Source organism: Convolutriloba macropyga, chromosome 15 (assembly GCF_964194025.1).
Source record: "Convolutriloba macropyga chromosome 15, txConMacr16.3, whole genome shotgun sequence".
NCBI lineage: Eukaryota > Metazoa > Xenacoelomorpha > Acoela > Convolutidae > Convolutriloba > Convolutriloba macropyga.
In genome coordinates this window covers 8,728,888-8,753,487 of record NC_134482.1, presented here as the reverse complement: position 1 = coordinate 8,753,487, position 24,600 = coordinate 8,728,888, and the positions used below count along the sequence as shown (strand labels likewise).

General features: G+C 36.3%; 1 protein-coding gene across 1 annotated transcript in view; it reads left to right on the top strand.

Moving 5' to 3' along the window:
* The window catches only part of LOC142354592 (cell division cycle 5-related protein-like), a 68,942-nt gene that overhangs the window by 12,026 nt on the left and 32,316 nt on the right, over positions 1–24,600 (top strand). Inside the window, exons 5-13 of the mRNA XM_075406920.1 lie at positions 8,852–8,999; positions 9,512–9,683; positions 10,048–10,212; positions 10,546–10,722; positions 11,011–11,200; positions 11,610–11,840; positions 12,232–12,423; positions 12,558–12,679; positions 13,073–13,261. Coding sequence (XP_075263035.1) covers positions 8,852–8,999; positions 9,512–9,683; positions 10,048–10,212; positions 10,546–10,722; positions 11,011–11,200; positions 11,610–11,840; positions 12,232–12,423; positions 12,558–12,679; positions 13,073–13,261 — 1,586 coding nt within the window. The remainder of the gene's footprint in view (positions 1–8,851; positions 9,000–9,511; positions 9,684–10,047; positions 10,213–10,545; positions 10,723–11,010; positions 11,201–11,609; positions 11,841–12,231; positions 12,424–12,557; positions 12,680–13,072; positions 13,262–24,600) is intronic.

Genomic DNA, 24,600 nt, shown 5'->3' with positions numbered 1-24,600 from the left:
ATTTATTTCATCAGAGATACATTCGACAGAAAGTCGTTGATTGAGTTAGTTCGGATAATCATTCTCTCGCGACTAGATTACTGCAACTCACTGTACTGTGGGCTACCTGTGTATAGTATGCAGAAATTACAGCGTATAATGAACTCAGCAAGTCGTCTCATTTTTAGGCTGTCACCTGGTTCACCAACAGCAAACAGGAAAATCTCGATTGTGTTGATTTTCTGATTCACAGGGTGACAATGCTACGCAATGAGATAGCGTTGATAAAGAAGCCGGGATTCCATTTTCTAAAAGCTGCAATAAGTGGACCCGTCAGTAATCAAAACGATAGTTCATACAGTTATCACAGTGCGACAGAAAACAAAGAGCGAAAAGCTGATAATCTTGAACAATCCAGCAGTCATGGGTGTCGAAAAACCCACAACGTGTTTTCATTTATATGTAGGTTGATTGAGTCAGAACATAACAGCATCAGAAATGGAGGAATACTGTGTAGAAAATAATGTTGAACTACTTCATATTCGGCAAATTTTGAAGTCAGAAGCTCTTCTGAAAGCTTTCCATTGCGTATTTAAATTTGATGATTAGAAAGTTGTGTTAACTGTTCTCTTGTCGGAAAGCCTTATGGTGTCAAGATACCTGAATGAAGCCGCCCGTGATTGACTAAAAAAGTGGATCAAAATTGACTAATAGCCAGTCCTCAATTAAAACAACGGACGAAACAAACATCTACAGAACTAAAATTTCGTCTACATAATGTACGCTCTGTCAGGAACAAAACAAAATATGTAAATGCCCTCTCGGAAGTAAATGAAATTAGTTTGGAGTGTTTATAGAATCGTGGATTACGAATAACTCAGATGACGATTTTATTCTCCAGCATTGTTGTCACCAAAGATTTTTTTTCTTTTGCGCACCAAGGGTTAATAAAAGAGGAGGTCGAATTTGCCTCTTTTACGGATGTGATCTCCTTTGGAAAATTTTGAAGAATTTGCTTCATGAATGCTGTTATGCCTCTTTAACTGATGGGGCTACCACCTATTTATTAATCGCTGTTTATCGACCACCTGGATTAAAGGTAAATCTTTCATTGATCACTTTACTATTCTCTTCTTGAAGAAAAAAAGCTACAATTCGACAAGATTGTTCTGGCTGATTTTTAACATTCCACTGACTGTAAATAACGATGCATCGAAAATGTGAATCTCATTTTTGAAGTTTTCGGATTAACTCAGTACGTCTGCGAGAAAACGCATAGAAGTGGTGGGATTGTTGAGCATGTTATAGCGTCAAACAATATTTTCATTAATGTTAAATTGAGTAGCTTCATTACTTCTTCGGACTGTTCGTTATTTGCTCCTCGCCCAATAATGTGAAACAACGCAAATCTCAACGACAGTTGATTCATAGAAATTGGATGCAGTTTGACTGTGAAGGTTTTATGAAGTTACTGAAGTCGTGCTTAAAGTTTGATTTCGCATCAAGTATTGATGAAGCAAGGGATATGAAACTAAGGTGTGATGAGATTTTAGATTCCGTTCTACCACTCAAAATAAACAACATTTACTGATCATCAGTGCCCATTTTTTGACGACGAGCTTTTGAGTTTGAAAGAAGAGAAAAGTAGAGCGAAATTATAGCAAGTCGAAAACATCTGTACTAAAAGCTGAATATGAAAATGTTACCGGTATGTATTTTGAAAATTTTTTAATGAAGCCATTGAGAATGCATGCGTAGATGGAAAATTTTAGCCGTAAAAAGTTTGCCATCTTAAATTCGCTTCTTGGTCAAAATGTGGAACAGCTCCCGAAATATGTAACAAAAAACGGCCTGCAAACAAAATCAACGGGTTCTTTATATCGAATGTGGAATCTATTATTGCATCGATTCCCACTGCAGTAGGTCCTAAAATCTGAAGTTAACTCAATGAATTCGTTCACAGAGTTGCCGATAAGTTAGTTTAGAATTTTTGTTTCGGCGTCTTCAAACAGTACATCTCTACTTGACATCATTCCGACACATATTGTTTGGTCATTTCTAGATTATTATTTTCTCAAACTCCTGAAACTTCTTAATTTTTCGCTGAAGGCGGGTTTTTTCCACTTAAAGAAAGGAAATTTTGAAGATTTTTCAAGTTTTCGAACTATCTGAGACCTAAGTTATATTTTAAACCTATTAGAATGGGTGCGCTTTTATGCAAACTCTTGAACACCTTGAAAAGAAGTCGATTTAGTAAATCCCAAAGATTCTACAGGAAGTTTTTTTTCTTCAGAAATAGCCCTCGTTAAGGTGACGAATGGTTTGCTCCTCAATTTAGAGGACAAAAAGCTCTTTTTTTGTTTTACTTGATATATCAGCTGCCTTTGACACTCCCGATCATGAATTACTTCTTTCGATTCTTGAAACAAGTTTAGGTATCAAAGATAGTGATTAGCTATATGAATAGTTATCTGAGTAGTAGATCTCAAAGTTTTGATTGCTGGTAAATATTTAATGCCAAGAACTATAAAAACGGGTGTTCCTCAAGGATCTTCAAGGTCCCGTTGTTTTTTTTCATGCTATCTTGTTTCGCTGGAAGTTCTCTTTAAACGTCTTGATGTCAATTATCTTTTTTATTCCGATAACACTGTTTTATATTTTGCTTCGATAAATCAGGCGGCTTTTGATTTGATACTTACGACTCTGCAAAAGTGGTTCAGTGGTGCTAAGCTCCGATTGAGTAGATGTTTAATTGTAGAAAGAATAGTTCAAATAGCGATATTGAACTTCCAGCAGACGCCAATTTTTCTAATAATGTTACTTTGTTGCGCTTCAACCTAGATTCCAGACTTTCGTATACGAAACTATTTTTTTCTGTATGTCGTAGATGTTATTATTTCCTGCGAAAAATTTATTCCATCAGAGATACATTCGACAGAAAGTCGTTGATTGAGTTAGTTCGGATAATCGTTCTCTCGCGACTAGATTACTGCAACTCACTGTACTATGGGCTACCTGTGTATAGTTTGCAGAAATTACAGCGTATAATGAACTCAGAATGTCGTCTCATTTTTAGGCTATCACCTGATTCACCAACAGCAAATTATATCAAACAATTTTATTGGCTACTCATGAAATAACGTGTCCTCTACAAAATTCTACTTTTTGTTTGTTGTTTGGTTCACGAGCCGTGGAAAATTTTCGTGTTTCTTTGCGCATTAGTTTTCCGAAATGATAAGATGCCCAGATGCCAATATGCAAACAAGTTGATGGTTCCTATTTTCAGTACTGCATTTGGGCGAAGATCATTCAGCTTTGTTCTTCCTTTTGAATGGAATAAGTTGCCCTTTGAAATGAAACTAATAAATACCCCATGAGTTTGATTATCGGAAAAACTGAAAAATTTTTCAATCTTTGATTTTGAAAGCACTTTTGAGTTTGTAAATGGTGCGTAAACCTATAATAATGATAATAATCGGCTGTGTTCATTAATCCTAAGACTATTGAATTGCAATTAGTATAACTCTCTTTTTGACACAGCGCTATCGTCCATTTTTCTCAATTTTTTCGCCTCGTTTGAATGTCATCTGAGATCAGTGGGGTTAATGGTGACTCTTTGGTCAATATGACGGCTGTATTGACTTTTTCGTTGCTTGAACTCCAGCAACAAACAAATGAATTGATATGTATTAGCCTCAAGAAACTTTTTAAGCAATATGATATTTTTTCCTATTTCTAGACCGTTTAATAAATGTTACCCATGTTTGTCTTCCATTTGTCAATTAGATCAAGGTTTCTGCTGGCCTGAAAATTAATAGTTTTATCACATTTTGCAACTAAAACTTGTTCTTGGGAATATAAGTTTTGGGAAAATAAGACAAATTGAAGAATTTTTCATTTTTTTTTGTTTCAAATTTTGTTTTCTTTCTCGTCTTTCTTTACTATAAAGCGCACAAATTCCTTTTGAACTCGGGGCGCCGTTGTTCGCAGGTTTTAGAGCGCAAAATTGCTTCCGATATCCTGAAGACCAAGTGGCTTTCGAGAATATTTTGAAATTCTTTTTAACATGTTGTTGTTGTTTGCCTCTCCTTGTTTTTCTGGTGCAAAATAAATTTTGATGTTTAGTCTTGTTTTTCAATGAGGTTATTAATGTATGTTTGTCCTTATGGCTCGTAAAGGTCGATTGGTTTTTCCATTGAAGTCACAAATTTTCGAGTTTCTCATTGTTAACACCTTTTTGACTTGTAGTCAATGAAAACGCAAATTAGAATACTGATTTTAGTCACGCTAGAGTAAGAAAAGGAGCTAAAAGCTTAGGGCATCAAATTTTCTGACTTAAAGTTTAGTGCCGAAACAGAGTTTGAACAAGTTTTCGGTTTTTGGGATTTCTCTGGCGCTAATGTTTTTAAAAGTTGGCGCGTACTCTTTGTTTTTGAATTTACCATTGTGCAGTTATCCGTTTACGTGACTTACGCTATTTTTTTTTCATGAAATATTGAGTATTTGAGTTTTGTCCGTTTTTATAGTTGGCTGTCCTGCCACTTAGTGTCATGACTGGTAGTTCTCATTGGCTCCATGATGACCAAAAGTGGTTTCGTTTCATTCAGTGGTTTTGTTTCATATAAAACATTTGTAACAACTCTGACACTACTTGTTTCGAAAAGTTAGAAAATTTAAAATGTTGTCAATTTTAAAATGTTGCTTACTTTTTTAGGTTTTTATTCTATCAGTTAGTGTAGTTATTGGCACGTCTCGTTGGGTCTCTGATTAGGCATAATTGAGTCTATGTACTGGCTTTGATTTGTATCTTACTGTTTTAACAACTTTGACGGTACTTGTTTTTTTTTTAATATAAATTGTTTTTTTAGTTAGCCCGTATTTAGATTCTTTGTTCTACTACTTAGTTTCGATAATGACGCTTCTTATCTATCTATTGCGCTTTAAGTAAATATGCTCACATTTTCGATTCATGTATAGCGGTTTTAACCACATGTTTTTGAGTGTTGCTGCTTGTTGAGTTGCTGGTCTTGTTCCGCAGTCTCAGCAATGAAAAATGAAGCTGTTTCTGTTCAGTGATTTTTTGTTGCAGCGTTTTTCTGTTTCTATTCTTGTTTTTATAAGGCATCTGATAGATAGTTTTGTGTCTAATAAAGTTGACGGTTTAGATGCCTATTTAAATGGCTATTATGGTTCTTATCTGTTGTCTTTTTGCTTTCGCATTACTCTTCGACGAAGTTACAAAACATTTGCCGAACAGAATTGAGAAAGTAGGTAATGTCGATTTTAATGACTTGGTTACCACTATTTTTCTAAGGAAATGGGACTTGCGTCTTTGCTATTGTTAGTTTTTGCTCAATATGTGCTCTCTGAACAATTAAAAGCTGTTCTTTTTAATTGTTCTCAAACGAAGTTTATACCATTTATATTAGTCCTGAGTTCTTTTTATGCGACTTTTTGCTTGGCCGATTTTTCGTGTGATCCGTCGCCAGAAGTTTTCGTCAAAGGGGATAAACAGGTAACGTTTGAAGGGCATTAAGTTCTCTTAGAAACTTACACCTAACCCGTCCAAGAATGCTATTCAACAAAACGTTTTTGAGAAGACAATTTCATTGTGCAAAGGGCGTTTCTTGAAAGCTTTTTGGCGTACTTTAATTGAAGGAGATGAGGTCAACTGAGTAGATATCACTCTAATTGGAGATTATTTAGTGGCAGCTAATAAAGACAACTCGTAAATCATGCAATTTCTGAATAAAATTCGAAATATCAATAATTAGAAAAAAATTCCTCCTTTGGTCTCATTTATTAATTTGCTGCTCGAGACATCTCAACAAAGCTATTGCAATTATTTTTCAGCAATCTACCAGCTATGTTGTTAAACAAGATTATTTTCAGATGTTTCGTGGTTCAGATGAGCATAACCGTTCAGCTTTCTTTTTACGGAGAAACTTATTTCCCTAGCTTTGTTTTGTTTTAATCAACTTGAGCACCTTAATATTTGCACTCAAAAAAAGTTACCCCCAGTCTCCACGAGAGCAAAGTTTTTGGTTTAAATACCAGTTTTTCAAATTGCCATAAAAAAGCGTTCAATTTAACTAGAAAACGTTCACAACTTTTTTTTAACTTTATGTTCATTCGGCAATTTAAAATCTGCCGACTGTAATGTTGAAATCAAAGTGTTAATTGCAAAATTTTTCGGAGGTGAAGTTTGTTTACTATTTTGAGCACAAAATTTCGAAAGATCGCAGTGAAAGATTTTATTCCGATATTACACTGCTGCACATAACTTAAGATGTAGGTCATTAGAACCAACTGTCCTTGTAAAAAATGAATCAATTTCATAATCTTTTTCTGTAAAATGTAAGCAGAGAGTCAGGATGTGTAGCTGTAACAACCATATAAAGGAATGACGCACTGATTAATGGGTCCATTGATACTAGATTATTACTTTATTAGTTGGTTTCCAGAAGCTCAATGCCTTAATTTTGCTGGTAACTCCATTGTTTGGACATCTTTAGTTTAACATAATAAATTTGATATTGGAACGATTGGTTAATGAATACACTTTTTTGAAATTGAAATTTTTTTGTATAAAATCTAAATTTGACTGCTTTTTGTTTCTATCATAAAGTCTGTTGGCGAGTTACGTTGCTTTAGGAAAGTGCTTTGCTGTCTTGCTTTCAGCAATAACGTGACAAGCGTATGAATGATATCAGTTCGTAGCAGTTCAGCATGTCTTATGGTACGCACATGGCTGAAAAACAATATCTCAATGCTTTCTGGATTGAATAAATGACGCAATTCAAATAACTATGCAAAACGTAATTAATTTTCAATATCTGAAACGTTTGTTTGCAATTTATTATATCTGCACTTTATGCTAGTTTTGTTGCAATGAGCAATTTCTTTACCTCGTCTCACCCAAAGAGCGGGGAGACAAATTAACTACCAAACTACCCGATCAGATTGGTCATGAGGGTCATACTGCAACATTGAAAACCCGATTGTGTGGGTTACAATTTCAAGCTGTGTCCAAATGACAAATTGATGTGTACAAGATTTGAACTGATGAGAACTTACTGATTGTCTAAGATTCCATAAAGAGATGTCTAACAAAGGAGTTAATTAATTGCTCTCAAGCGAAGTTAAAAGCAATTATTTTAGTCCTTTCTGTCTTTTTTATGCGATTTTTCGCTTGACCCATTTTTCGTCTGACGCTTTTGACTTTTCGACCTCAAAAACGGGACAAACAGGTAGCGCCCAGCGGGCATTAAGTGCTCTTAGAGCCTTTCGGCTCTGTTTCAGCTCGAACTGTTTTGGAGATTTATACTTATGGTGTGAAGGGTGGTTCTTAGAGGTTAAAGACATCCCCAATGTTGACCCCCCCCCCCCCCCCCCCCAGTATTGCCCAAACCCTTCCTCCCCCCCCCCCCCCCCCACCGCGCTGTTGACCCCACCCCACTGTTGCCCCCTCCTTCCCATTCAGCCCTAGGTGTCAAAGAACCTCCTCTAGAGTTTCATAATAGTTTACTGTATAATTTCTAGGGTATGATTTCAACATCACGAATTTTCATAATGAGTTACTGAAAAATTTTATGCCATGGAATAGCTTTCAATTTTTTATGACCAATTTTAGCGATTTTTGTTTTATAAAACTTTAAGTTTTTTTTAAAATTTTTGTCACTTTTTAGGTTTCTCCGGCCTCAAGAGACGAGAAACCTCCTCTTGGGCTTGACAATAGGTTACTGTATGGTTTCTAAATGTAATGGAATGTTTTTCAAGATTTCAACACCACGAATTAAAGCTTTTTTTTTACAAAACTTGCAATTTTTGTTTCAAGTTTTTCGACATTGTCGTTATTCAGGTTTTTCTGCCTGACAGAAAATCTCCGTTAGGATTTGATAACAAGTTACGGGACAATGCTTTCGGCCATGGATTAGTTTTCAAGTTTTATCACAAATTTTAGCAGTTTTTATGCAACTTGCAATTTTTTTTAGTATTTTGAAATTTTTAGTCATTTTTGGGTTTCTCCAGTCTCAAGAGCCCTATAATTTACTCTAGGGTTTGATTATAGGTTACTGCGTAGCTTCTACATGTAATGGAATGTTTTTCAAGATTTCATTATCAGCAATTTTTAAAATTTTTGTAATTTTTTCAAGTTTTTTTTAATGTTTTTGAATTTTTTATCATTTTTTCCGGAAACAGAGCCCTAGGGACCTCCTCCAAGGTTTGATGATAAGCTGTTGCATAGTTCTAAAGTTAATAGAATGGTTATCAATATTTTAATGACTCCAGCTTTAGCAATTTTTTGATAAGATTTATTTTCGAATTTTCCGAAATTTATTATCATGTTCCAAGTTTCTGGATCTTTATGAGCCAGTGAAACTATTTAAAGCTTGAAATAGGGATACTGGATAGTCTCTTGAGACAACAAAATTGTTTTGAAGATTTTAATATCTTCAATTTTAGCAAGATTCTATTAAAATTTATGATTGTTTTCAAATTTTTAAATTTTTTGTCCTTCTCTGAGTTTATAGATCATTACTGGCCAACGAAGCTTTTCAATTCTTGCAGATTGATTACTTGACATAACTCCAGAGACAAAAAATTGTTTTGAACATTTTCACTGCGAAATCTGGAAGCTTTTCTTTTAAGTTTTGCAATATTTTGCAAATTTTTAAAATATCAGTTTTTTATTTGATTTATTTACTAACAAGGCTAGAAAACTAAAGGTTGCAGAGTCGAATCAAGCTAAAGCTAGCCTCTTTAAACCGTGACTAGCTACTGACGAAGCCAACCGGTCGTTTGAGAGCAATGCGCCCGACGTTAGTCGGTTATGTTTGAATTTCTCGTTCTATTAAAAAAAGTTGTTTAGAGCTGGAAATGCTGTCGGAAGCGAGAGCCAGATTGGCCAACACACAGGGTAAGAAAGCGAAGAGGAAGGCGAGAGAGAAACAGTTGGAGGAGGCGAGGAGATTGGCTTCGCTTCAGAAGAAGAGGGAATTGAGAGCTGCTGGAATCAAGTTAGTGGTGGCCTTTTTGTCTTAGCTATGTCACTGTTCATTTAAAATAGTCGGTGAAGAAAGCGTGCATGATCATCTAAATCAAGTTAGTTCCTTGGTCAATTGATTGTGAAGCTGTCAAGACTTTAATTTATGGTATGAGAGATGGTATATGCTCTTGCAATGATCTGCTGCTTCGTTGTTACGAAACTAAACGATTACCAATATAACGGTATTGAATTGCCAATTATGAATGGCGTGTAGTTACAATTTATGGGATGCTGAATCAAAATTTCTCAGTTTATCAGCTAAGATAAACGAAAACACATGAACTCATGGAGTTCTATGCTGATCATTGACATGCGGTGTTATTTTTCCCAAAATATTGAGTTTCAGCTTTTGTAAATTTTTTTAATATACAGGTAAGGGAATCAGTCGGTAAATACATTTATGAGCCAAAGATCAAAACAGTGGTAATATTCGAGTTAATGCATCAGAAAATGGAGTAGAGAGATCTGTCGTGCATTATTTAGGCCGCGTGAGTTTAATCGCCGGAAGCGGGGAGTGGACTATAACGTCGAGATTCCCTTTGAAAAGAAACCAGCGCCTGGATTCTTCGACACAGCTGAGGAACACGTGGCTCATAAGGAGTTTGACTTTCATCGGTTGAGACAGAACGCTTTAGATGGAGAGACAAGAGACGAGGTTAGAGAAGCTGATTTCGTGATAGAGTTGATAACGCAGTGCAGTTAATCTGACCTGTGAAATTTTTGTTCATAAAAGATAACGTGTGAAAATATCGTTGATAAAAGTTTGCATGGCTCCGATCAATACTTTTTGGGCCAAGAAAATTTTCAAAACTTAATCTTTTGTAATAGCATGAAGTATTAAAAAGTACGTGTATATGTAATATACGAAAATGTATAAAATTGGCTTCTCGTAGTGTCAATGGTGTCCATTTTTAGAACAGTTTTCGGCTTTCAATATTCAGTTATCTGATGTTTCTTTTTGGTTGCGTAATACTGTCTTCGTTGCATTTTTTGTTAAATCTTTATAAAGTATTGCACAGGTTGAGGCGAAGGAGAGACGTAAAGACCGTGCAAAGATGAAGCAATTGAAGGAGGATGATTTGCCTGCTGCCATTCTCAAGACACACGGGTCAGTCATGCCTGAGAAGAAGAGGAGCAAACTTGTGCTGCCTCAACCACAAGTCACAGACAAGGAACTCGAACAGGTGCCAAAAGCTTTGTTAGACATTTCCTTTGTCAATTAATTATCAATCCGCAAATGGTGATTTTGCCGAGCTGGTGTGTCGAAGCTAACTGAATGACGTCTTTGGCGATTAGCAGAATCATTTCGTGTCTGTGATTTATCGTTTGTTTGGTAACAACATTTTCCGGCTCCGGACTAACAAATTGGACTCTGAACTTTTCACATAGCAGCGTTTATATTGAAGATTTTGGACAGTAAGATATGTTGCAATTAGAACTAAGACGAAGTGTTCGTTGAAGTTCAGCTACCGATCAGAATAGATTAAGTAAAATAGTTTTCTTTTCTTTGTCTGCAGGTTGTGAAAATGGGTCAAGTGTCACAATTGTTGAAAGAGGAAATGGGATCGATGGCTGGAAGCGAGGGAGGGGCAACCCCCTCAAGTGTGCTCCTGGACAACTACCAGATACAGGCCAGACCTGGGCTGCCAACAAGGACGCCAAAGACTCCCGCTCAACAGAACACCGTCATGGAGGTATAGTGTGTAAAATAATTGAATCGAATTAGAGGAATTGCTGCTATCGTATGAAGTTGTCTCAAATTACAGAATGAAATTTTGGATCTCAGAAGCAAAGCTCTGATCCTTATTGTAGCATTTTTGGGTAACTGAGGAACGGGCTATATTGGTAACAAGTCAAATATCCGACGTAAATTTGACTATAGGGAAAACAAATTATCGATCAAAACGTGGTGTTTGCACTACCGACATTTAAATCTTGCTTTGCCGATACAAATTGTTTGAAAAAATCTGCCGTTTTTAAAGGAGGCGCGCAACCTGCTGGCGATGAGTCAACAAGAGACTCCTCTGTTGGGGGGAGAGAACACGATGATAATGGGCGGGACTGGATTCAGTGGTATGACACCCAAGACACAAGTGGTCGCTACACCCAACACAGTCATGGCAACACCTTTCATGGGTGGAAGTGCTACGCCTGCAAATGCAATTACAGATGGTTAGTCATACCGGTCATTTCTCATTTCAGAACCCATTCTAGGTTTAGTTTTGTGCCAGACTAACTTTGTTTCTCACAAACACCCCCCCCCCCCCCATCTCCTCTCCCTGGGATATGTCACACAACCACAATTGCACCTTGTGTATTTTCACATTGTTTAACACGTCCTGAAGTACCTATATATAACATTCACCAACCTGGAGACATCCCTGTGTGGCAAATTTGGTAGCTCAGGAAAAATATTTTCAGCTCTTCAGAATTGATTCGGAAATTGTTCGATAACTTTTATGAGAATATTTATGAGCTAGAGATTAGAAATTGCAAATGTGAACTTTAGTTTCGTCTGGGTTTGGCGATTATCTGAGACTAAGTTGATTTTTTCGGTATTTACCATCTCCTCTGATTCCAGGAAACTTCTCAGTTCGATCAGCCCGTGGATCTGTTGGTCCTGTAATTCCTGCAAGTGTGCGTTCCACTCCTCTGAGAGACAACCTGAACATCAATGACCTCACGGGGGGTGCTTTCAACGAGGACGAAGACAGTGTTATGGGAGATAATGATGACACTCGAAGTATGATTTCATCAGCTTCGTCTGTGAACCACGCTTTGTTGAAACAACAGCTGAAGAGCGATCTATCAAGTTAGTGTCAACAGAATTGTTTTTTATAGACGTATCCGATTAAAAAGGATTGAATTGAGTTCGAAATCTGAATGGAAGCAGGAACAGCGATAGTAAAAAAAAGCAGCAGCCTGATGTGAAGGGCGGTTCTTGAAGTTCGACTCCCACACTTCAGCCTTCAATCCCGACCCCGTGCAAATCGTTCCACCCGTAACCCAGCGACTCAAAACGGCTGCAATACGATTTCTTTTCGTCTGTGGTATTAGAAATCGAAAAGGCTATTTAGCGAAAAATTGAAAGTGATTTTAGGCAATCTTTCGACTTGATGTCCTGAAACTATTTGTTCTGGACTTGAGGTTCTTCAATTAATTGTTCTGATTGTTTCTTATGGTTTTCATTGGCCGTCTTTCAGATTTGCCTCAACCGAAGAACGACTTTGAAATTGTGTTACCCGAAGAGGGAAACAGTGGACAGCAGTCCAGCAATAGGGATGATGACGCCATGGAAGTGGAAGGAGGATTATCATCAAGTGGACTCAATCTCAATCAGGTGCCAGATGCGGCGGACTTGGAGGAATGTGAACGGCTTGTCCAAGAAGAAGAAAGTTAGCATTAGTTAAGGAAAAGTCGGTCTTATTCTGTTCTCGTGAAACTAAATCGTAAAGTCGGCAGCAGTTTAAATAGAAAGAGTTGAGCTTGAATTCGATCTCTTCTTGATCAGTGGAATGTCTGTTTTCAGGGAAGCGTATGCTGTATCTGGCTTCTATCCCAGTACAGAGAGATCTGCCCCGTCCTTTTGAGATCAACACTTCTATCCTCCGACCCAGCAACATTGAACCACCTCTCACTGATCTACAAAAGGTTAAGTTTTGAAGCGGACATTGAATTGAAGCACGAGATGAATTGTTTCGGTAAAGAGATTAAAAGCGAGTTCACAATCGGAAGCGATCAGGAATTCAATTTTTATACCCAACAAGAAATAGCGTAAAAGGTCCCTATATTTCTCAAAACAGATAACATGATGATGAAAAAAATTGAGTCTATAAACTTAAGCCACTCTGTTACAGTTTGTTCGGAAACTTTTTCTGTCAACAAATATTTGTCGCAAAAAAATCTGGTGGTTAAAATGTTTCTTAACATGAATAGTTTTCCGGATCTCGTTTTCGGTGATGCAAAATTCATAAGCAGCAAAACGTAAGCACTAAAAGCATTTCTTGAAAGTTTCAAGATGTTTATTGTTTTCGTGTGCTATAGGCCGAAGAGTTGATCAAAAAAGAGATGTTAGTGATGCAACACTTCGACTGTGCCAACTTTGCACCAGAAGTGACAGTATCTAGAATGCCAGAAGTGAAAAAGGCAAAACTGGCCACATCCACCAACGCAGCTGTCGCTTATCTCAACGCAAATCCGTTCACTGAATTCTCTGATCGGGAATTGTCACAGGTAGCGCTAAAATCTCCAATTAATAATTGAAACCTATTAGCTCCGATGTTAATCTTGGTGGTCGTGATTTCGCTAAGCCGCTTTTCATCAATTAAAATTTAAAATGAAATTGATTTTTCCATGTACTTATAATCATAAACTTCAACAAATATAAATCTATAAAGAGACTCGGAGGGGAAAGACAACGCGGCGAATTGTCCTCAATACTCTGCCCTTCAGGCCTTCAATTAAGAGATTATTAATAGCCGCCCCCATCTTCTCAGCCGGCTATTATTGCGCTCGTATTTTTTTTTACAATTCAAAGAATTTGAATTGTATTGGGGCGCTGTCTTTTTTTTTAAGATCTGTTCACACATTTTCATGATTTTTGAAGTCAAATTGGAGTAGTGATTTTGGTCACGCCGAAACAGGAAATGGAGCGAAAAAGCGAGTGGTTTTGCGGCGTGAAATTTTTTCGCTCTAATTTTAAAATCGAGTGAGAAAACGGTGATTGAACAAAAATTCGCTTTCTCGCTTGTGGTTTTTTGTTCACATGCGGCAATTTCACTTTGATTTTTACTGTTTTTTCGATTTTTTGGATTGGATTTTTTTCTAAATGGTTTTCCCAATCCATTCATAGTCCGTTCTAGGTCTAGTTTTTTGTTTAGTCAATGAAAATTCTTTGAATTGTACGTCAGGACTTGTCCTGCTATGTTTTTTACTTCGTCAAACTTTTTGCTTTACCATTTTGCCGCTTTTTCGACATTTTGCGTGAAATCTTTTTGACTTCTCTAGGCTAGTTTCTCTCTTCTCTCATTCTGCTAAAAGTGAATTTGACCATCAGTTGCTAAGCAAAGCAATTCAAAATGAACAGAGTCGGTATAAAAAATTGAAGTCAGAAATAGAAACGGGATAAACCCATAAAGCCCAATTTTAGATGCCCGCTATTTGAACGTCGTTCCTATAAGTCTTAGTTACCACCTCTAATGCTTATTGGTGTTGATAGTAGCCCCTGTAGCCTCTCTCTAAGAAACAGAAGTATGTTCAACTACGAAATGCCATCAAAATAAATCGGACTTAAGAAATATTTTTGTACAAAAATCTTTTTTTTTTCAATATATTCTATTCGTTCAATCCCAATCATGCTTATTGGAATCAACGGCGGCTATTTTCCGGCAATCTGCCGGGTATGTTTGTAATTATAGCTGCTAAGCTGTAAGCTGAGCGAAGCTATATTGCGGTGCTCTTGGTTTTTTTTACAATTCAAAGAATTTGAATTGTATTGGGGCGCTGTCTTTTTACAATTCAAAGAATTTGAATTGTATTGGGGGGCTGTCTTTTTTTTAAGATCTGTTCACACATTTTCATAATTTGTGAAGTCAAATTGGAGTAGTGATTTTTGGTCACGCCGAAACAGGAAGGGGAGCGAAAAAGCGAGTGGTTTTGCGGCGTGAAAATTTTTCGCTCTAAATTTAAAGCAGAGTGAGAAAACGGCGTTTGAACAAAAATTCGCTTTCTCGCTAGTGGTTTTTTGTTCACATGCGGCCATTTCACTCTGATATTTACTGTTTTTTCGATTTTTTGGATCGGATTTTTTTGTAAATGGTTTTCCCAATCCATTCATATTCTAGGCCTAATTTTTTATTAGAACCAAATTTCCATTTCCCGCTAGTGGTTTATTTGTTCACATGCGGCATTTTGACATTGATTTTCTGTTTTTTTTGGTCTGATTTTTTAAGAAATGGTTTTCCCATTTCACTCGCAGTCCGTTGGAGGTCTATTTTTGTTTAGTCAATGAAAATTCTTTGAATTGTACGTCAAGACTTGTCCAGCTATGTTTTTTTTTGTTTCGTCGTCTGACGCTCTTTTTTCGTTTTACATTTGTTCACACAGCAAAGCTGAAAAAGCCAAATTTTTTGAATGACTTCTCACTAACGGCATTTGCGAGCGTGACGTCATTTCTCACTCGCTTTAGCAAAAGTTTTTAGGTTATTTGCGTGATTAGATTTTGATCATACGTGACTCACCTCACTCAATGAAATGACCTTTGCACTTTAAAACTTAAGTTTAGTTTGAATTTGTTTAAGGTCAAAGGAACTCATTTGTGCAGTAAAGGTCCCTAAAAAGAGGCTTCTGCGGAATGAATTTTAACAAGCTTTATTATTTTATCGCTGAATGTTTTTTACCTAGTTTTTTGAGCGGCGTCGTTTTTTAATTTAGATCTGTATCTGTTTCTGTCTCTATTATATGGCACGCAGTTCTATTCTTTCGCAGCTATTCCGGCAATCTGCCGGCTATGTTAAATGAATGCATACAATGAAAATGAAGTGGGTTATGCTATCTGTGATCAGAGGCCGGACTTTGATTGGTTCGCGCCACTTACTGGGGATTTTAGTTTCCAGCGGAAGAAATCTTTAATACAAATCCCAGCAACAGGAGAGATACAAAACGACTTAATCTATCTCACGACTTAATCTATCTCCACAAGTTTTAAATTACGCATTTTTCTGCGTCACAGGCAGCAGTGGTGCAATTTGTGATATTTTTTCTGGTGTTTCCACTGTTGGCAGTGGTACCCCATTTTATTAATAGCCGCGTCCTCAATTCCAGGCGGCTATTATAGCGCTCCTATCCTACAATCCAAGAATTGGATTGTATTGGTGCTCTGTCTTTTTTATTATTTTTGTAAGATGTTTTCACACTTTTCATGACTTTGAGCTTTCAGAACGGGATAAACAGGTAAAGCTCAGCGGGCATCAACTTTCATTAGAGGCCGTTAGACGCGTTTAATAGTATTTCAATTGCTTAGAGTGGCGAAGATACTGGGAAGGCCGTAGTTCAAGGTTAAAAGGTCATTTTTACGAGTTTTCAAGCCCAAAATGTTTCAATTTTTTGCGTTTTTTCGCCATTTTTCGAATTTTTTGTAGGACAAGTCTACAATTGAGGTTTGTTAACGTTGATAAAGGTCTTTTCCAAGGCATAATTATTTTCTTGTCCGTTTTCAGAGCTATATGTTTTGGTACTCCAAATATAAACACGCAATTTTATACTAATTTTTACAATTTAAAAAATTTTAATAAGTTTTTTTAAAAAAATGTTGGTCATTTTTTAAGCTTTTTCAGCCCCAGGTTTCAAGAAACCTGCTTCAGGGTTTGATAATAGGTTACTGCATAGTTTCTAGTGTTAATGGAATGGTTTTTGAACATTTTAACATCACGAGTTTTGCAATTTTTTGATAGTTTTGAAAAACTTGCAAAATTTTTCGAAAGTTTTTGTCATTTTTTTAGGTTTCGCAATCATCAATGGCCATGTAATTTCCTCTACGGTTTAATACTAGGTTACTGCATAGTTTGTAGTAGCAATGAACAGGTAACTGCACATTTTTCTAGAGGTATTGGATTGGTTATCAATTTTTTAATAACATGAGTTTTTGTAATATTTTGATAAAAATTAATTGTTTTTTTTTCAATATTTCTGAAAAATGTTATGTTCCAAGTTTATTGACCTTTATGAGCCAGTGAAACTATTTAGGGTTTGAAAAAAATACTTTATGATTTCTGGAAAAAGTGAAACAGTTCGAAGATGTTAATATCACGAATTTTAGCATTATTTTGTTAAAATTTTTAATTGTTTTTTAATTCTAAAATTTTTTGCCATTTCTGAGTTTAACTATCTTTACTGGCCAACAAACTTTTTAGGTCTTGCAGGTGGGTTATATGGCAGAACACCACAGACCAAAAAATGGTTTTGAACATCTTATTGCCGCAAAATTTAAACTTTCTTTCAATTTTGCAATTGTCAGTTTTTTTGAAGCGTTCGTCAAATTTCTCGAGTTCATCTACCTTTAGTGGAGTCTCTTTCATGTCTTGTGCGTGAATAAATGAGTATATTGAATTGTATCATATTTGGCCTTCATGATAAAAGCTTCAAAAGTTTTATCAATGATTATTTTCTTATTTAATTTGTTTGATTATTTTAGTTTCTCAACTTTGAGATTGTCTTTTTGCTGGGATTGTTCAATTCATCTGCTGGTCAGTTTCTCCTTAGTGCTCAGTATTTCATTCATTTCCTTGGATTGTATTTCAGGACTTGTACTGCTATGTTTTTTTTTACTTCGTCTAACAGATTTTTGTTTCGTCTTACCCTGACTTCTTGGAGTTGACTTTTTACACGTGCCATTACATAGTAAGTCATTATGTAAAAATTTTTGCAAGTGCATCTGAGGGGTGCAAATAATATGCGCCCACTAAGCTGAAGGGGCACAAACAAAAAAGATCCTAATTTTGAAAAGCCCAATGAGGGCTTTCTCCTTAGAGCTTATGTGTCTCATAAAAATGACAGTCCAAAGCCAACCCAAAAAGTCTAGTGCTAGTGGTATATTAAAGGACTGGTGGTCGATCTGTCTATCTAATCTCTTTAGTTGTTTCAAATCATGGAAGGCCCCAAGCGCCTATCCCGGCTATTTTCCGGCAGTCTGCCGGCTATGTTATATTAATAGCCGGCGTTAGTCGCTCAAACGGCTGTTGTTTAGGCGCTGTCTTTTTTAAGATCTGTTCACACATTTTCATAATTTTTGAAGTCAAATTGGAGTTGTGATTGTGTCAAAAAGTTTAGATAAGAGAGCGCAATTTTTTGTTAACTTGCGGTATTTGCAAATCAATTTTTACTTCAATTTAGTTATTCCGGCCAAATAGTGTTGATAATGTTCTCCGTATTGAGTGGCATTATATCATATATTTGAACGTTTTTGAATATAAGTGTTTTTATGTGTACAGATTGGTTGAAGTGGTATGTTTTTTTTCTTAATTTTTAAATGCTAAAAATTTTGTTTGTGGCAATTTTATGTGTCATGTTGGTTTTTTTTCTTAATGCAAGTTTTTTGCTTGACGGATTTTTATCTTGACATTTTTTTCTTTAAAACGGTATAACGTGGAAAAGCCCGATAGCGTTAAGTCTGTTCTGTGCTCTAAGAGCTCTAATTTACCAAAAGTGACAAGGATTTTTTTTTCAAATTTTGGCGGTCAATTCTGAAAATAGCGTGACTTATGGCTCTGCAATGAATTTTATAATCACCGAGAGGAAAACTGATTTGTTTGGCTGTTTCCTCGTGTTTTCACCAATGCCATTAATAGTTGATATCCGTGTTGTAATGACGTGGGGTTTGCATTTCCTTGTGTCACATATTAAGCAGCTAATTTTTTAAACTGTTTAATAGCCGCCCTCATCTTCTCAGCCGGCTATTAAAGCGCTCCTATTTTTTACAATTCAAAGAATTTGAATTGTATTGGGGCGCTGTCTTTTTTTTAAGATCTGTTCACACATTTTCATGCTTTGTGAAGTCAAATTGGAGTAGTGATCTTGGTCACGCCGAAACAGGAAGTGGAGCGAAAAAGCGAGTGGTTTTGCGGCGCGAAATTTTGCTCTAAATTTAAAGTATAGTGAGAAAATGGTGTTTGAACAAAAATTCGCTTTCTCGCTAGTGGTTTTTTGTTCACATGCGGCCATTTCACTCTGATATTTACTGTTTTTTCGATTTTTTGGATCGGATTTTTTTTGTAAATGGTTTTCCCAATCCATTCATATTCTAGGCCTAATTTTTTATTAGAACCAAATTTCCATTTCCCGCTAGTGGTTTATTTGTTCACATGCGGCATTTTGACATTGATTTTCTGTTTTTTTTGGTCTGATTTTTTAAGAAATGGTTTTCCCATTTCACTCGCAGTCCGTTGGAGGTCTATTTTTGTTTAGTCAATGAAAATTCTTTGAATTGTACGTCAAGACTTGTCCAGCTATGTTTTTTTTTGTTTCGTCGTCTGACGCTCTTTTTTCGTTTTACATTTGTTCACACAGCAAAGCTGAAAAAGTCAAATTTTTTGAATGACTTCTCACTAACGGCATTTGCGCGCGTGACGTCATTTCTCACTCGCTTTAGCAAAAGTTTTTAGGTTATTTGCGTGATTAGATTTTGATCATACGTGACTCACCTCACTCAATGAAATGACCTTTGCACTTTAAAACTTAAGTTTAGTTTGAATTTGTTTAAGGTCAAAGGAACTCATTTGTGCAGTAAAGGTCCCTAAAAAGAGGCTTCTGCGGAATGAATTTTAACAAGCTTTATTATTTTATCGCTGAATGTTTTTTACCTAGTTTTTTGAGCGGCGTCGTTTTTTAATTTAGATCTGTATCTGTTTCTGTCTCTATTATATGGCACGCAGTTCTATTCTTTCGCAGCTATTCCGGCAATCTGCCGGCTATGTTAAATGAATGCATACAATGAAAATGAAGTGGGTTATGCTATCTGTGATCAGAGGCCGGACTTCGATTGGTTCGCGCCACTTACTGGGGATTTTAGTTTCCAGCGGAAGAAATCTTTAATACAAATCCCAGCAACAGGAGAGATACAAAACGACTTAATCTATCTCACGACTTAATCTATCTCCACAAGTTTTAAATTACGCATTTTTCTGCGTCACAGGCAGCAGTGGTGCAATTTGTGATATTTTTTCTGGTGTTTCCACTGTTGGCAGTGGTACCCCATTTTATTAATAGCCGCGTCCTCAATTCCAGGCGGCTATTATAGCGCTCCTATCCTACAATCCAAGAATTGGATTGTATTGGTGCTCTGTCTTTTTTATTATTTTTGTAAGATGTTTTCACACTTTTCATGACTTTGAGCTTTCAGAACGGGATAAACAGGTAAAGCTCAGCGGGCATCAACTTTCATTAGAGGCCGTTAGACGCGTTTAATAGTCTTTCAATTGCTTAGAGTGGCGAAGATACTGGGAAGGCCGTAGTTCAAGGTTAAAAGGTCATTTTTACGAGTTTTCAAGCCCAAAATGTTTCAATTTTTTGCGTTTTTTCGCCATTTTTCGAATTTTTTGTAGGACAAGTCTACAATTGAGGTTTGTTAACGTTGATAAAGGTCTTTTCCAAGGCATAATTATTTTCTTGTCCGTTTTCAGAGCTATATGTTTTGGTACTCCAAATATAAACACGCAATTTTATACTAATTTTTACAATTTAAAAAATTTTAATAAGTTTTTTTAAAAAATGTTGGTCATTTTTTGAGCTTTTTCAGCCCCAGGTTTCAAGAAACCTGCTTCAGGGTTTGATAATAGGTTACTGCTTAGTTTCTAGTGTTAATGGAATGGTTTTTGAACATTTTAACATCACGAGTTTTGCAATTTTTTGATAGTTTTGAAGAACTTGCAAAATTTTTCGAAAGTTTTTGTCATTTTTTTAGGTTTCGCAATCATCAAAGGCCATGTAATTTCCTCTACGGTTTAATACTAGGTTACTGCATAGTTTGTAGTAGCAATGAACAAGTAACTGCACATTTTTCTAGAGGTATTGGATTGGTTATCAATTTTTTAATAACATGAGTTTTTGTAATATTTTGATAAAAATTAATTGTTTTTTTTTTCAATATTTCTGAAAAATGTTATGTTCCAAGTTTATTGACCTTTATGAGCCAGTGAAACTATTTAGGGTTTGAAAAAAATACTTTATGATTTCTGGAAAAAGTGAAACAGTTCGAAGATGTTAATATCACGAATTTTAGCATTATTTTGTTAAAGTTTTTAATTGTTTTTTAATTCTAAAATTTTTTGCCATTTCTGAGTTTAACTATCTTTACTGGCCAACAAACTTTTTAGGTCTTGCAGGTGGGTTATATGGCAGAACACCACAGACCAAAAAATGGTTTTGAACATCTTATTGCCGCAAAATTTAAACTTTCTTTCAATTTTGCAATTGTCAGTTTTTTTGAAGCGTTCGTCAAATTTCTCGAGTTCATCTACCTTTAGTGGAGTCTCTTTCATGTCTTGTGCGTGAGTAAATGAGTATATTGAATTGTATCATATTTGGCCTTCATGATAAAAGCTTCAAAAGTTTTATCAATGATTATTTTCTTATTTAATTTGTTTGATTATTTTAGTTTCTCAACTTTGAGATTGTCTTTTTGCTGGGATTGTTCAATTCATCTGTTGGTCAGTTTCTCCTTAGTGCTCAGTATTTCATTCAATTCCTTGGATTGTATTTCAGGACTTGTACTGCTATGTTTTTTTTACTTCGTCTAACAGATTTTTGTTTCGTCTTACCCTGACTTCTTGGAATTGACTTTTTACACGTGCCATTACATAGTAAGTCATTATGTAAAAATTTTTGCAAGTGCATCTGAGGGGTGCAAATAATATGCGCCCACTAAGCTGAAGGGGCACAAACAAAAAAGATCCTAATTTTGAAAAGCCCAATGAGGGCTTTCTCCTTAGAGCTTATGTGTCTCATAAAAATGACAGTCCAAAGCCAACCCAAAAAGTCTAGTGCTAGTGGTATATTAAAGGACTGGTGGTCGATCTGTCTATCTAATCTCTTTAGTTGTTTCAAATCATGGAAGGCCCCAAGCGCCTATCCCGGCTATTTTCCGGCAGTCTGCCGGCTATGTTATATTAATAGCCGGCGTCAGTCGCTCAAACGGCTGTTGTTTAGGCGCTGTCTTTTTTAAGATCTGTTCACACATTTTCATAATTTTTGAAGTCAAATTGGAGTTGTGATTTTGGGAAATGGAGTGAAACGGGAAATGGAGCGAAAAAGCGAGTGGATTTGCGGCGTGAAATTTTTTCGTTTTAATTTTTAAGTAGAGTGAGAAAACGTTGTCTGAACAAGAGTTCGCTTTCTCGCTAGTGGTTTTTGTTCCCATATGACAATTTCAATTTAGTTTACTGTTTTTTTTCTTCAATTTTTTGGATTGGATTTTTCTAAATGGTTTTTCCAATCCATTCATTGTTCATTCTAGGCCTAGTTTTTTTTGTTAGAATCAAATGTACATTTCTCGGTAGTGGTGTTTTGTCCTCGCTAGCGGCAGTTTGGCTTTGATTTTCTGTTTTTTTGTTTTTATCCGATTTTTTTTAGAAATGGTTTTCCCCAATTCACTCATAGTCCGTTCTAGGTCTATTTTTTTGGTTTAGCCCATGAAAATTCTTCGAATTGTACTTCAGGACATGTCCTACTATTTTTTTAAATTCGCTTTTCCTTTTGATCACGTTTTTTGTTTTACATAAGTCACGATTTTCACGTTTGACTTCCTTCACTCACTGTTTCAACTGAATGGATTTTAAATTCTTTCATACATTGAATTACGCAATATAGTGAATACGGTCAAAGTCTAAAGAGCGAAATCAAAAGAGACGGGATAAACCGATAAAGCTCGATCATTAAGTCATTCAGAATTAAGTCATCAAAGTTTACCCGTAAGAAAGTGTAGACATCAGCAGATATTTTTTTTATAGCTGCGAAGCTGTAAGCTGAGCGTAGCTATATTGCGGTGCTCTTGGTTTTTTTTTGTTTCGTCGTCTGACGCTTTTTTCGTTTTACATTTGTTCACACAGCAAAGCTGAAAAAGTCAAATTTTCTGAATGACTTCTTCCTCTCACTAACGGCATTTGCGCGCGTGACGTCATTTCTCACTCGCTTTAGCAAAAGTTTTTAGGTTATTTGCGTGATTAGATTTTGATCATACGTGACTTACCTCACTCAATAAAATGACTTTTGCACTTTAAAACTTAGGTTTAATTTGAATTTGTTAAGGTCAAAGGAACTCATATGTGCAGTGAAGGTCACTAATAAGAGGCTTCTGTGGAATGAATTTTAACAAGCTTTATTGATTTATCGCTGAATGTTTTTTTAACCTAGTTTTTTGAGCGGCGTCCAGTTTTTTCAATTTGAGATCTGTATCTGTTTCTATCTCTTATATGGCACACAGGTCTATTCTTTCGCAGCTATTCCGGCAGTCTGCCGGCTATGTTTAATTTTTTTTGTCTTCTGACCAAGATTTATTGTTCGTAAATCCTAATGGTTAAATTAAGATTTGATTTGTAATTTTGGTCATCATTTATATTGTCATGGAGTTAGAGATGCTTGATATCATCAACAACAACAAGCAGTGGTATTTTAGCGAATCATAGCGTCAAATATCAAAAAGAAAGAAACTTCCACTTTAATTCTCTTTGAATTATTTTTCGTATCTTTTCCGTTTGTGCCCCCAGTATGTTAAGCTCCCACCAGTTACACTGCACGTGCCATTACATAGTGAATCAATATGTAAAAATATGGCACGTGCGTATGATGGGTGCAAATAATATGCACTCTCTAAGCTGGGGGCACAAACGGAAATGATCCTAATTTTCTTTGAATTCTTATCAGATTATCGAAGATTCTTATTTCCTTTGCTTGGGTGTATGCTCTGCAAATGGAGCGGAAATGTGACTCGTCTTTTACTTTTCTTCCGAATGAATGACTTCTGTTTGAATATAAGCTGCTCCATCTTTACGAACGTTATCAAAACAATACTGGCTTCTGCAATCAAAACGGACGGTAAATATCCTCTTGGGCGTTTATCAATAAAAGATCGTAACTTTCAACCCCTCGAAAACTGACTGCAATTGTCCTCTAATTGGACCGGAACCGATTTAACCAAAAGGTGGTAACAACAAAACTAGGTCCGTACGTACAAAGAGACTCCACGGAATGTTGAGTGGGATGAGTGTTTGGTTTTTAATTGCTCTTGAACGAAGTTCATAGCAATTATTGTAAACGTGTATATTTTTACGACTCGAAGAGGAGTATTGATATTCTACAGGTTTTTACGACTCGAAGAGGAGTATTGATATTCTACAGGTTTTTACGACTCGAAGAGGAGTATTGATATTCTACAGGTTTTTTTTAAAGCAGAAAGCAAGTTTGTTCATGACTTCTTTCTATTCGAGCTTTTACCTCCGTTTTTGATTGTTGACTTCTGTTTTCGAACATTGGATTTTAACAGAGCTTCGTTTGTAATGTATAGTGATTAAATGCTCTCAAACGAAGTTTGTAGCAATTATACTAGTCCTGTCGGTCTTTTTTTAATGCGATTTTTCGCTTGACCGATTTTTCGTCTGACGCTTTTGAATTTTCGTCCTCAAAAATGGGATAAACAGGTAGCGCCCAGCGGGCATTAAGTGCTCTTAGAGCCTTTCTGCTCTGTTTCAGCTCAAACTGCTTTGGAGATTTATACTTTTGTTGTGAAGGGCGGTTCTTAGAGGTTGAGACACCCCCACCCCCACTATTGCTTCCACCCCCCCGCCGCGGTGTTGCCCCCCATCAGCCCCCGATGCACCCCCCCCCCCCCCGTGGCTAGCTACTGACGAAACCAACCGCTCGCCGGTCGTTTGAGAGCAATTCGCCCGACGTTAGTCGGTTATGTTTAGGAACTATGTTTAGTTTCAAGGTCAAGAGGTCAGTTTGCGATTTTTTGTTCGTATCTAAGTCACCCCTAGTTATCTAAACTACACCGCTTAAACCCGCCCCAACACCTACCTACCCCC